The 13852-nt window shown below is 37.6% G+C and overlaps 1 protein-coding gene across 1 annotated transcript in view; it reads right to left on the minus strand.

The window, feature by feature from the left end:
- Positions 1-13852, minus strand: part of SOS2 (son of sevenless homolog 2 (Drosophila)) — a gene marked incomplete at its 5' end in the record, with an annotated part of 80698 nt that overhangs the window by 45666 nt on the left and 21180 nt on the right. Inside the window, 2 exons of the mRNA XM_010842280.1 lie at positions 3696-3794; positions 12120-12230. Coding sequence (XP_010840582.1) covers positions 3696-3794; positions 12120-12230 — 210 coding nt within the window. The remainder of the gene's footprint in view (positions 1-3695; positions 3795-12119; positions 12231-13852) is intronic.

The following is a 13852-nucleotide window of genomic DNA, read 5'->3' on the forward strand; positions in this document are numbered from 1 at the left end:
GAGCTATTCCAAATCCTGAAAGACGATGCTGTGAAAGTGCTGCACTCAATATGCCAGCAAATTTGGAAAACTCAGCAGTGGCCACAGGACTGGAAAAGGTCAGTTTTCATTCCAATCCCAAAGAATGGCAATGCCAAAGAATGCTCAAACTACCGCACAATTGCACTCATCTCACATGCTAGTAAAGTAATGCTCAAAATCCTCCAATCAGGCTTCAGCAATATGTGAACCATGAACTTCCAGATGTTCAAGCTGGTTTTAGGAAAGGCAGAGGAACCAGAGATCGAATTGCCAACGTCCGCTGGATCATCGAAAAAGCAAGAGAGTTCCAGAAAAACATGTATTTCTGCTTTATTGACTATGCCAAAGTCTTTGACTGTGTGGATCACAATAAACTGTGGAAAATTCTGAAAAAGAATGGAATACCAGACCGCCTCTTGAGAAACCTACATGCAGGTCAGGAAGTAACAGTTAGAACTGGACATGGAACAACAGACTGGTTCCAAACAGGAAATGGAGTACGTCAAGGCTGTATATTGTCACCCAGCTTATTTAACTTATATGCAGAGTACATCATGAGAAACGCTGGGCTTGAAGAAGCACAAGCTGGAATCAAGATTGCCGGGAGAAATATCAGTAACCTCAGATATGCAGATGATACCACCCTTATGGCAGAAAGTGAAGAGGAACTAAAAAGCCTCTTGATGAAAGTCAAAGAGGAGAGTAAAAAAGTTGGCTTAAAGCTCAACATTCAGAAAACGAAGATTATGGCATCTGGTCCCATTACTTCATGGGAAATCGATGGGGAAACAGTGGAAACAGTGTAAGACTTTATTTTGGGGGGCTCCAAAATCACTGCAGATGGTGACTGCAGCCATGAAATTAAAAGATATTTACTCCTTGGAAGGAAAGTTATGACCAACCTAGAGAGCATATTCAAAAGCAGAGACATTAGTTTGCCAACAAAGGTCCGTCTAGTCAAGGCTATGGTTTTTCCAGTGGTCATGTATGGATGTGAGAGTTGGACTGTGAAGAAAGCTGAGCACTGAAGAATTGATGCTTTTGATCTGTGGTGTTGGAGAAGACTCTTGAGAGTCCCTTGGACTGCAAGGAGATCCAACCAGTCCATTCTAAAGGAGATCAGCCCTGGGTGTTCTCTGGAAGAAATGATGCTAAAGCTGAAACTCCAGTACTTTGGCCACCTCATGTGAAGAGTTGACTCATTGGAAAAGACTCTGATGCTGAGATTGGGGGTAGAAGGAGAAGGGGACGACAGAGGATGAGATGGCTGGTTGGCATCACCGCTCAATGGACGTGAGTTTGAGTGAACTCCAGGAGTTGGTGATAGACAGGGAGGCCTGGCGTGCTGTGATTCATGGGGTTGCAAAGAGTCAGACACGACTGAGCAACTGAACTGAACTGAATTGACTATAGTTAAGTTGGTATTTTTAAATGTTGGCAAATACTAGAAGGCAACTATAAAACTAATGATGGGACTTCCAATTAGACATGAACATTCTCTAAAAACTTTTAGGAATCTAAATATACATCTGTGGCTGCTAATATATTATTCATGAGAAGCCTACAATCCTTTCTATGAGTTCTTTATGGATCCATTAGTCTCCATGGAGATACACAAAATCAAGTTGCTCATCTATTTGTTTACAAAAGCTAGTGAGCTCCAGTATCACACATTATGGATAGTAAGACTCCATAAAAAAAGAATTCTTGAGGTAGGTATTTATTGTTGTAGTTGTTTAGTCACTAAGTCCTGACTTTTGCAACCCTATGGACTGTAGCCCACCAGGCTCCACTGTCCATGGAATTGCCGAGGCAAGAATACTGGGGTGGGTTGTCATTTCCTTCTCCAGGGCATCTTCCTCATGAAGGGATCAAACTTACATCTCCTGCCTTGGCAGGTGGATTCTTTACCACTGAGCTACCAGGGTAGCTACCAATATCTGAGCCAAGATATTCATTAGAAATCATCTAAAGATTTCTTTGCCTAGATGTCTACTAAGTTTAGTTATTCTGGCTTTTATTTTAAATATTACTAATGAGTTACATGGAAAAGTTAGAACAGGCTGTCTAAACCACCAACATGGTATAGACACAGTGTCTACATATAGACAAATATAGTATACTCTATATACACAGAGATATAATATCTATATAAAGAATGAATAATAAAGAGAAACCGCACATGATCTCATTAGTGAAACTCAACTCTTAGAAATATGGAATATATTCAGCTTTAGTTGATGCACAACAGTAAGAAAAACAATCAGAAAAACTGCAAAGACAAGGCCCAGAAGATATTTACAATGGCAGAAGACTTGAACGATCCTATAAAAAGTTATTCAAAAGGCCAATCAACATATGTACAAGCACATTAATAATCAAGAAAATATAAAATAAAACATTAGTTACCATTATAAATAGATCATATAATAGAAAATCTTAAATATGAAAAATGCATAAAGAGAGACATCATGCATTCTGGTAGGAGTATAAACTGTATAACTTTGGAAAACTTTCCACTTTGAAAAACTGCTTGACCTCATCTATTAAATTTGAAAACATACACACCTTATGACCAAGCAATTCTAATCCTGAGTACATACTCTAGAGAAACAAAATCATGTACATGTGTATCAAAAGATAGAAAAAAGAATATCAATAGAAGTGTTATCAATAATAGCAAAAAACTATTGTTCAGCCAGAGAACAATAAATAAATCATGGTTTATTCAAACAATGGAAGAAAATTAAATTAGAAAAACATAAAATAACATCAGTGAATCTTATGTTGTGTGTTAGTTGCTCAGTCATGTACAACTCTTTGTGACCCCATGAACTGTAGCCCACCAGGCTCTATTGTCCATGGGATCAATGAATCTTACAAATATCAATGTAATTTTCAGAGAAGATGACACAAAATACTATAATAATTTGATCTAATTGATAAAAAGCTCAGAAACAGGCTACATACATTTTTACTGACATATACATAGGTGGTCAAACTGTAAAGAAAAGCAAAAAAGTAACTGCCATTACAGTCAGAGCAATAACTTACCTCTGGTGTGCTTGTACATTACATTTATTTATTATAAAGCATGTTTACATTTTTCTCTAAGTATACACCATAATAAAGTTTATACTACATATTAGACCCTTAGAAATTCAGTATATTTTTATGTGTACTGATATTTAAAAACGAGTTCAAGTTTTATCACAATTTTAATTTTTAATTCATTACTTGGGTTCTACCTACTACATTGCATGGGCAAAAGGTATCAACTTTAAACGTGTTTTTCATGACAAGTTATATATGACAGAAGTTTAGAACAATGTTATACATAAAAGTTATTAATTACCTTTATAAAATACGAAGTTAAACCATTGTTGCTGTGTGTCTCCAAAAATTAATTTTTAAAAAGTCAACTTTTTAATGTTATTACTTTGAGAATTTATATTATCAAGTGATAGATAAAGTAACATTTTCCCCTATCTACAACTTGGAAATTATATGAATATAAAAAATAAAGGCATTTCTCTATGGTCCATGGGAAGTAGGAAAACATTTAAGATATTTTCTTTTTATGAATAAAAACTATTAAAACTATCATCAGAGAAAAAGTTTTTAAGTCTCATAAATCTAAGTATTTCTTTTTGTTCAGAAAACTTTTATCTTACCTTTAATAATTCAAAATAGTGCCAACAATGATATACTGGCACCAGCATCAGGCGTGGAAGGACATAACGAACTGCTTCTTTAAAACCATCAGCGATGGACTGCAAAGTGAAAAGACAAAATAGTATATCTCTGATATAAAGGTTACGTAAACAGCAGTGCCTAACAGATGGAGTTTTTAAGAATACAAGATACAGGGAACTCTCTGGCGGTCCAGTGGTTAGGACTCGCCACTTTAACTGCTGGATCCTTGGTTTCAATCTCTGGTGGGAGAACTAAGATCCCACAAGCTGCTAGGATCCCAGCAGCTGCACACAACTTAGCAACAACAATAACAATAATAACAACACTAAACAACAATAACAACAACTTAGACTAAACAATAGAAACATTAGGGTACAGATATCTTTAATGGAACTAGTCTCTAGTCTAACCTCATTTGTGTTTTGGGCATGACTTAAAAAAACAAACAAACAAGATAGAGATGTATCAAAACTATAATGAAAGCATTCTATATTGAAATTGAAGTGCTATAAATCAAGTTTTTCCTTCTTTAATTTATCAGCTAATTAAATATATACATTTCATCTTTCATGGCTAATATAACTTTAACAATGGTCTTCTCAGCTTTTTCCCCAAAAGTTTTGGGTTCCACATACCATAAAGGAATGCTGAAAAGCTATACATCTTCTCACAGATTTCTATGTCACTTTTACTCAAAATGTTTTAAGTAGTTACAAAGAATGTGTTTGGGGGGATGTGGTACATTGCAGATGTGATTTAAACCTATTTCACCAAACACTGATCAAATACATTTCAGATTTAGCTCATTTAACTTAAGAAAAATGCTGCTTAATTGATACAGCCGATCTTCACTGTCAAAGTAAACAGCCAGATCACATTAAATTTCCACAACAGGTCTGACTTCACTCTTAAATTGAAATACACAAGTTAATACGACAGTCTTCAGTACAGGAAGCACTTGAAAGAAACTATAACTGCTTCTAACATAGCATGTTCAAGTATGAGAGCTTTACAAGCCTCCCCTCTCCTTTATCATAATGGAATCAGTGAATTAAAATGGATGAGAATGGGTGAATTTAATTCAGATGACCATTATATCTACTACTGTGGGCAAGAATCCCTTAGAAGAAATGGAGTAGCCATCACAGTCAACAAGAGTCCAAAATGCAGTTCTTGGCTGCAACCTTAAAAAACAACAGAATGATCTCAGTTTGTTTCTAAGGCAAACCATTCAACATTCCAAGTCTATGCCCCAGCCACCAAAACCGAAGAAGCTGAAGGTAATCAGAAGACCTAGAAGACCTCCTAGAACTAACAAAAAAAACAGATGTCCTTTTCATCATAAGGGATTGGAGTGCAAAAGTAGGAGTAACAGGCAAGTTTGGCCTTGGAGTACAAAATGAAGCAGGGCAAAAAGACTAACAGATTTCTGCCAGGAGAACTCACTGGTCATAGTGAACACCCTTTTTCAACAATACAAGAGATCACTTTACACATGCACATCACCAAATGGTCAATACTGAAATCAGATTGACTACAGTGTACCGGAAAATGGAAAAGCTGTATACAGTCAGCAAAAACAAGACTGGGAGCTGCCTGTGGCTCAGATCATCAGCTCCTCATAGCAAAATTCAGGCTTAAACTAAAGAAAGCAGAGAAAACCACTAGGCCAGTCAGGTATGACTTAAATAAAATCCTCTATGAATACACAGGGGAGGTAATGAAAAGAGATTCACGGTATTAGATCTAAATATCAAGGGAACATTTCATGCAAAGATGAGCACAATAAAGGACAGAAATGCTATGGACCTAACAGAAGCAGAAGATATTAAGAAGAGGTGGCAAGAATACACAGAAGAACTATACAGAAAAGATCTTCATGACCCAGATAACCACTATGGTGTGATCACTCACCTAAAGCCAGACATCCTGGAATGTGAAGTCAAGTGGGCCTTAGGAAGCATCGCTACGAACAAACCTAGCAGAGGGGATGGAATTCCAGTTGAGCTATTTCAAATCCTGAAAGATGATGCTGTGAAAGTGCTGCACTCAATGTGCCAGGAAATCTGGAAAACTCAGCAGTGGCCACAGGACTGGAAAAGGTCAGTTTTCATTCCAATCCCAAAGAAAAGCAATGCCAAAGAATGTTCAAACTGTACCACACAACTGTACTCATCTCACACGCTAGCAAAGTAATGCTCAAAATTCTCCAAGCCAGGCTTCAACAGTATGTGAACTGTGAACTTCCAGATGTTCAAGCTGGATTTAGAAAAGGCAGAGGAACCAGAGATCAAATTGTCAACATCCGTTGGATCATCAAAAAAGCAAGAGAATTCCAGAAAAACATCTACTTTTGCTTTATTGACAAAGCCAAAGCCTTTGACTGGATTACAACAAACTGTGGAAAACCCTGAAAGAGATGGGATTATCAGACCACTTTACCTGCCTCCTGAGAAATCTGTACGCAGGTCAAGAAGCAACAGTTAGAACTGGACATGGAACAACAGACTGGTTCCAAACTGGAAAAGGAGTACATCAAGGCTGTATATTGTTACCCTGTTTATTCAACTTATATGCAGAATACATCATGTGAAATGCCGGGCTGGATGAAGCACAAGCTGGAATCAAGATTGCCGGGAGAAATATCAGTAACCTCAGATACACAGATGATACCACCCTTATGGCAGAAAGCAAAGAAGAACTAAAGAACCTCTTGATGAAATTTAAAGAGGAAGTGAAAAAGTTGGTTTAAAACTCAACATTCAGAAAACTAAGATCATGGTGTCTGGTCCCATCACTTCATGGCAAATAGATGGGGAAACAATGGAAACAGGGACAGACTTTATTTTGGGGGGGCTCCAAAATCACTGAAGATTGTGACTGCAGCCATGAAATTAAAAGACACTTGCTCCCTGGAAGAAAAGCCATGACCAACCTAGACAGCATATTAGAAAGCAGAGACATTACTTTACCAACAAAGGTCCATCTATTCAAAGCTATGGTTTTTCCAGTGGTCATGTATGGATATGAGAGTTGGATTATAAAGAAAGCAGAGCGCTGAAGAATAGATGCTTTTGAACTGTGGCATTGGAGAAGACTCTTGAGAGTCCCTTGGACTGCAAGGAGATCCAACCTGTCCATCCTAAAGGAGATCAGTCCTGGGTGTTCACTGGAAGGACAGATGCTGAAGCTGAAACTCCAATACCTGGGCCACCTGACACAAAGAACTGACTCATTGGAAAAGACCCTGATGCTAGGAAAGATGGAAGGCGAGAGGAGAAGGGGACGACAAAGGATGAGATGGTTGGATGGCATCACCAATGTGATAGACATGAGTTTGAGTAGGCTCTGGGAGTTGGTGATGGACAGGGAAGCCTGGCATGCTGCAGTTCTTGGTGTCGCAAAGAGTTAGACACAACTGAGCGACTGAACTGAATTGATTAGATCTAGTAAACAGAATGCCTGAACAACTATGGACAGAGGTCCTTAATATTCTACAGGAGGCAGTGAACAAAACCAAAGAAAAAGAAATGCAAGAATACAAAGTGGTTTTCTGAGGAGGCTTTACAAATAGCTGAAGAAAGAAGTGCAAAGCAAGGGAAAAAGGGAAAGGTACACCCAACTAATGCAGAGTCCCAGAGAACAGCAAGGAGAGAAAAGGCCTTCTTCAATGAACAATGCACAGAAACAGAGGAAAACAACAGAAAAGACAAGAGATCTCTTCAAGAAAGTTGGAAATATTAATATCCAAAGATGGGCACAGTAGAGGACAGAAATGATAAAGACCTAATAGAAACAGAAGAGACCAAGAAGAGATGGAAAGAATACACAGAAAAACCATACAAAAAAGATATTAATCACCCAGACAACCATGATGCTGTCGTCTCTCACTTAGAGCCAAACATTCTGGAGTGTGAAGTCAAATGGGCCTTAGGAAGCACTGCTGCCAATAAAGCCAGTGGCGGTGATGGAATTCCTGCGGAGCTATTTAAAATCCTAAAAGATGATACTATTAAAGTGCTGCATTCAATATGTTAGCAAATTTGGAAAACTCAGAAGTGGCCACAGGACTGGAAAAGGTCAATCCTTATCCCAACTCCAAAGAAGGGCAGTACTAAAGAATGCTCAAACCACCAGACAATTGCACTCATCTCCCATGCTAGTAAGGTTATGCTCAAAATCCTCCAAGCTAGGCTTCAGGAGTACATGAACCAAGAACTTTCAGAAGTTCAAGGGGTTTAGGAAAGGCACAGGAACTAGAGTACAAATTACCAGCATTTGCTGAATCATAGAGAAAGCAAGGGAATTTCAGAAAAACATCGACCTCTGTTTCATTAACTATGATAAAGCCTTTGACTGCATGGATCATAACAAACTGTGAAACACTCTTAAAGAGATGGGAATACCAGACCATCTTACCTGTTTCCTGAGAAACCTGTATGTGGGTCAAGAAGCAATAGTTAAATCCCTGTATGGAACAACTGACTGGTTCAGGATTGAGAAAGGAGTATGATAAGGCTGTTTATTTCACCCTGTTATTTAACTTATATGAAAAGCATGTCATGTGAAAGGCTGGGCTGGATGAGCTACAAGCTCTGGAATCAAGATTGCTGAGAGAAATACCAACAACCTCAGATATGGCAGGTGACACTACTCTAATGGCACAAAGTGAAGAGGAACTAAAGAGCCTCTTGATGAGGGTGAAAGAGAAGAGTGAAAAAGCTGGCTTAAAACTCAAAAAAACTAAGATGATGACATCTGGTCCCATCACTTTATGGTAAATAGGAGGGAAAGAGGTGGAAGCAGTGACAGATTTCCTTTTCTTGCACTCTAAAATCACTGCAGATGGTGACCGCAGTCATGAAATCAGAAGACGACTGCTTCTTGGCAGGAAAGCTATGGCAAACCTAGACAGAGTGTTAGAAAACAGACATCACTTTGCCGATAAAGGTCTGTATAATCAAGGCTATGGTCTTCCTGGTACGGATGTACAGATGGGAGAGCTGGACAATAAAGAAGGCTGAGCTCTGAAGAACTGATGCTTTCAAACTGTGGTGCTGGAGAAGACTCCTGAGAGTCCCATGGAAAGTAAGGAGATCAAACCAGTCAATGTTAAAGGAAATCAACCCTGAATACTCCTTGGAAGGACTGATGCTGAAGCTGGCCACCTGATGCGAACAGCTAACTCATTGGGAAAGACCCTGATGCTGGGAAACATTGACGGCAGAAGGAGAAGAGGGTAACAGAGGATGAGATGGTTGGATGGTATCACCAATTCGTTGGAGATGAACTTGGGCAAACTCTGGGAGATGGTGAGGGACAGGGAAGCCTGGTAGACTGCAGTCCATGGGGTTACAAAGAATAGGACACAACTTGATGACTGAACAACAACAATAACAATAAACTCTTCTTCAGGAGAAATCTTTTTTTTTCCTGATTGGTACCCTGGAGATTTTTACACCTTGGATTAATGCATGATAGGAAACTCCATAGGATAATAAGTAACGTGTAGGAAAAATTGGAAGGGAATGCAAAAACATAAAGTAAGATTAGAAACTAATTCTCTTCAAGATACCTGTACTGGTAAGTTTTTGTTGTTTAGTCTAAGTTGTTTTTGCTAAGCTGTGTCCGACTCTTTTGCAATTCCATGGACTGTAGCCAGCTAGGCTTCTCTGTTCGTGGGATTTCCCAGGCAAAAATACTGGAGTAGGTTGACATTTCCTTCCCCCAGAGGATCTTCCAGACCTGGGGACCAAACTCACATCTCCTGCATTGCAGGTGGATTCTTTACTGCTGAGCCACCAGGGAAGCCCCCTGTACCCTTGTATCACCTGGGAAATCATCATCATCATCAGCAGCAGCAGGTACATCCCAGTTTTGAAAACTAATAGTCTGCAGAATAAATGATTTTCTAAAATTTATGAGGCATTTAAAAGTCACTCATGTTGATTTTAAATGTCATATATTTATTTAAAGTGGTATATCTCCTCATCAGGTAAATACAGACAGAAGCAATACACAACGTGAAGAAAAAGTTCAAGATGCTGTTTTTAAAATATATCCTCATAGGTAAACATACCCATAATTCTCACCTATTGTTAACTGAAGTAAACTATAATTTGTTCAACAGACTTTTACCAGAATATGCAGAGATTAATTTCTTTTATCATTTAATTAAGACAGTGATATAAATTATGCTGGATATAGGTTTATGTATTTTATATGCAATGCTTTAACTGGAAGCAAGATGAAACTTTAAATTTAGTCTACAAAACTGTCATTTACATGGTTAATTAGCACTGAAATGGCTCCTAAAGTGTATTCTAAAATATTAATGCAATGTATGTTTATAGTGTAAGGAGGCCTGTAAAGACAATATACACTAATGTTTGCATGTGTAGTATGTGCCAAATGTGCTTACTGTATTCCTGTTTAATTTTCATAACCATAGAGATGTACATTATCATTATCATTTTACAAATAAGTAAACTGATTCTCAGAGATTAAGTGATTTATTCAAGGTAAGATAATTGGCTCAAAGCCAGAAGTTCTGACTCCAAAACTCATATTCTTACAAGTGTGCCTACATCTTCTGAAGTTTTGTCGTGTTTTTTAATAAAGCATTACTTTTTCATCTTACAAATGAAAAATTTGTTTTACGTTAATAAAGTACAAGTGAGTCTGGCCTGAAAAGGGGTATTATCTAACTCTGAATTTCACTGAGTATCTGGAATAACAGCTTAAATAATTGGGTTAGAAACATTAAAATCTCATAGTAAGAATTACTGGGTGCTTCTCAGACGGCACTAGTGGTAAAGAACCTGCCTGCAAATGCAGGAGACATAAAAGACGTGGGTTTGATCCCTGGGTCAGGAAGATCCCCTGGAGGAGGGCATGGCAACCCACTCCAGTATTCCTGCCTGGAGAATCCCACGAACAGAGTCTGGTGGGCTATTTATAGTTTATGGAGTCACAAAGAGTCAGACATGACTGAAGCGACCTAGGAGCAGCAGCAGTAGTAAGAATAACTAATAAAATAAGGATGAAACAATTGTTGTACTTTTAATGAGTATGCAAAGATCTTATAAGCATACTGTTCCATTTAACTAATGCTTAATTTATGGTTTATATGAATATCGAAGATTTAACTTAAAAATTATTTCTTCAATTAAGTAAATTTTGAGAATTAAGTGTAAGTTTTATTCCAAATTGACAAGTTTTTGAGGAATAGATGATAATGGGAATTCACAGTAAAGGAGGCAGGGAGAAGACAATACGTTCAGTTTTATTTATTTATATTTGAAGTCCTTGTGGGATATTCAAGTGAATTAGTTCAAAAGGTTGCTGGTTATAGGAAGGTGCATATACACACACACATCCAGTGTTCAAAAGAAAGCTATGGGTTAAAAATACAAATAAGGAAGTCACCAGCATACAGATGGAAGCAAAGGGTATGGATAAAGTCCTCAAGGACAGCACAAAGGAACAGAACAGCAGGAGCTGATATAAGAAGATGGGTAACACCTGCAACTAAGGAAACTGAGAAGAGGAAACCAGAGAAGATGAAAACTATGTAACAGTAGTATCACAGAAGTAAAAAAGAGCAAGAGGAATATTCATAAATACTACAGACATAAACATGAAATCAAAATAACCACAAGATTCGGTGGTTAAGTTCATTGTCCAGGGCAGGTTTTAGTGTTAGAGCCTGGTTAGAGCACAGGTGGTGGCAGTCTGATAGAGAATGATCAAAATATCATTGGCTACAAATGGGAAAAAACAAAAGGGGTAAGAGTAACAGCGACAAAAATCTGTGCATTTATTCACTTGTTTTAGGACAATACAGATTTGACCATATTCTTATGCTAAGGGAGAAAAGCCTGTCTAAATGCAGGAAGCTTCGACAGCAGTAAGTAGTCAAGGATCATCGATGCCAATCTAACCTTCATTAAGTGTTAACAGAGTAAAATGTAATTTTGTCTCTCTCCACTTACTCTCATTTTATCTAACTGCATTACAGAACCAATTAACTTGCATAATCTCCATTAATATACCTATCTCCTTTAAATGACAGCCCTAATCGGAAAATAGTATGAGTATACATGAGGATATTCTCCACTCTTTATTATTTCAGTTCTCTCTCTCGTAGGGAAACAGATCCTGAAATAGCTCTCCACCATCATCTCTACATCTCAGATCTAGAGTGTACCAGATTTTTCTAGTCACACAGTATTTGTGATGGTATTCTATAAAAGATTTCCACATTAAGGACAAATTGAAAGAACTCAAGACAGAAAACAAAAGACAACCTACAACAGTTTTACAATTAACAGATTTTGAAGGACTGGTAAAATATTCCTTTAGTTTCTTTATAAAAAAAACAGCATTCAATTTAAGTTTACCTGAAAGTGTAGAGCCACTGCAGGTCTGGCCATCAACTTACTAAAATTTTCATTAAACTTTGGTGAAAGAATATCCTGGGATAATGTTTCATAAGGATCAAATGCTTGCTCCTATTTTTTTTTTTAAAAAAAGAAAAATATGTTAGGTTTAAAAGAAAATCTTTTCTACTATCATGGCACAGATTATTTAATGGCAAATTTTTAGTTAAGCCCTCCATTAGGTTTCAGAACATTTTTTTTATTCTGGGGACAAATAATAACTATGGACTATAACTTGGAAATTTTTTAAAAATGTAAGTAATGACTTTAAGTAACAGATGACAAGAAGCTGCTAGTCTTAAAATAGGTCACTGACTTGTGATCACAAGTATCAAACTATCAAATGCATATGCATATTTATCCCAGCTAAACAAAAATTGTATTATTAGTAAAATAAGGCTGGGATTTGAAATTTCAGTTAGGTTTGCTGCTGCTGCTAAGTCACTTCAGTCGTGTCAGACTCTGTGTGACCCCATAGACGGCAGCCCACCAGGCTCCCCTGTCCCTGGGATTCTCCAGGCAAGAACACTGGAGTGGGTTGCCATGTCCTTCTCCAATGCATGAAAGTGAAAAGTGAAAGTGAAGTCACTCAGTTATGTCTGACTCCTAGCGACCCCATGGACTGCAGCCTACCAGGCTCCTCCATCCATGGGATTTTCCTGGCAAGAGTACTGGTGTGGGTTGCCATTGCCTTCTCCATCAATTAGGTTTACCTAGGCTAAAAGTCTAGATGGTTGGATGGCACCACCAACTCTACGGACGAGAGTTTGAGCAAGCTCCAGGAGTTAGTGAAGGACAAGGAAGCCTGCCTACCATGCTGCAGTCCATGGGGTCGCAAAGAGTCAGACACGACTGAGCCACTGAACTGAAATGAACTGAGACTAAAAGCAGTTTACACTGAGGATATTTTCAAAAGAAGCAAGAAGTGATACTTCCCCTGTTTTATACCACATTTTTTCAAAATTAGAAAAAGAAACCAAAGACTAACATACAGTAAAATAACAAAACAGAAACTGCCCATATTTTGTCCATGTTTATATTTTTTAAAATTCCTATTATTTTATAATAATCAATATCTGCAAAGTTTAGTTAGAACTAAGACTTATTTCATTTTCATATGTTAAAAATACAATATGTTTTCCAGAAAATAACAAGTGCTGTCAAGGATGCAGAGACACTACAACCTTTGTCCACTGACACTTGGAATGCAAAATGGTATAGCCCCTGTGGATAAGTTTGACAATTCCTCAAAAAGCTAAACAAAGAACTATGATATGACCAGCAATTCTACTCCTAGGTATATACCCAAAAGAACCAAAAAAAAAAGTGACTCAGATACTCATATGCCAATGTTTACTGTAGCATTATTCACAATAGCCAAAAAGTGGAAAAAGCGCAAGGGTCTATCAACAAATAAATGGATAAACAAAATGTGGTATATACACACAGGGGAACATTATTCAGTCATAGAGAAGGAATTCTGATAACATGCTATTACATGGATGAACCTTGAAAACATTATGCTAAGTGAAATATGCAAAGGAGAACATTGTAATAATTCTACCTTTATCAAATATCTAGAATCAGCAAGTTCATAGAGACAGAAATAGATTAAAGGTTACCAGCGTTTGTGTGGGAGAGAATAAGGATTATTACTTAATGAGTACAGAGTTTCTATTCAGGATGATTAAAAG

The sequence above is a fragment of the Bison bison genome, unplaced genomic scaffold (assembly GCF_000754665.1).
Source record: "Bison bison bison isolate TAMUID 2011002044 unplaced genomic scaffold, Bison_UMD1.0 scf7180017864174, whole genome shotgun sequence".
Taxonomy (NCBI): Eukaryota; Metazoa; Chordata; class Mammalia; order Artiodactyla; family Bovidae; genus Bison; species Bison bison.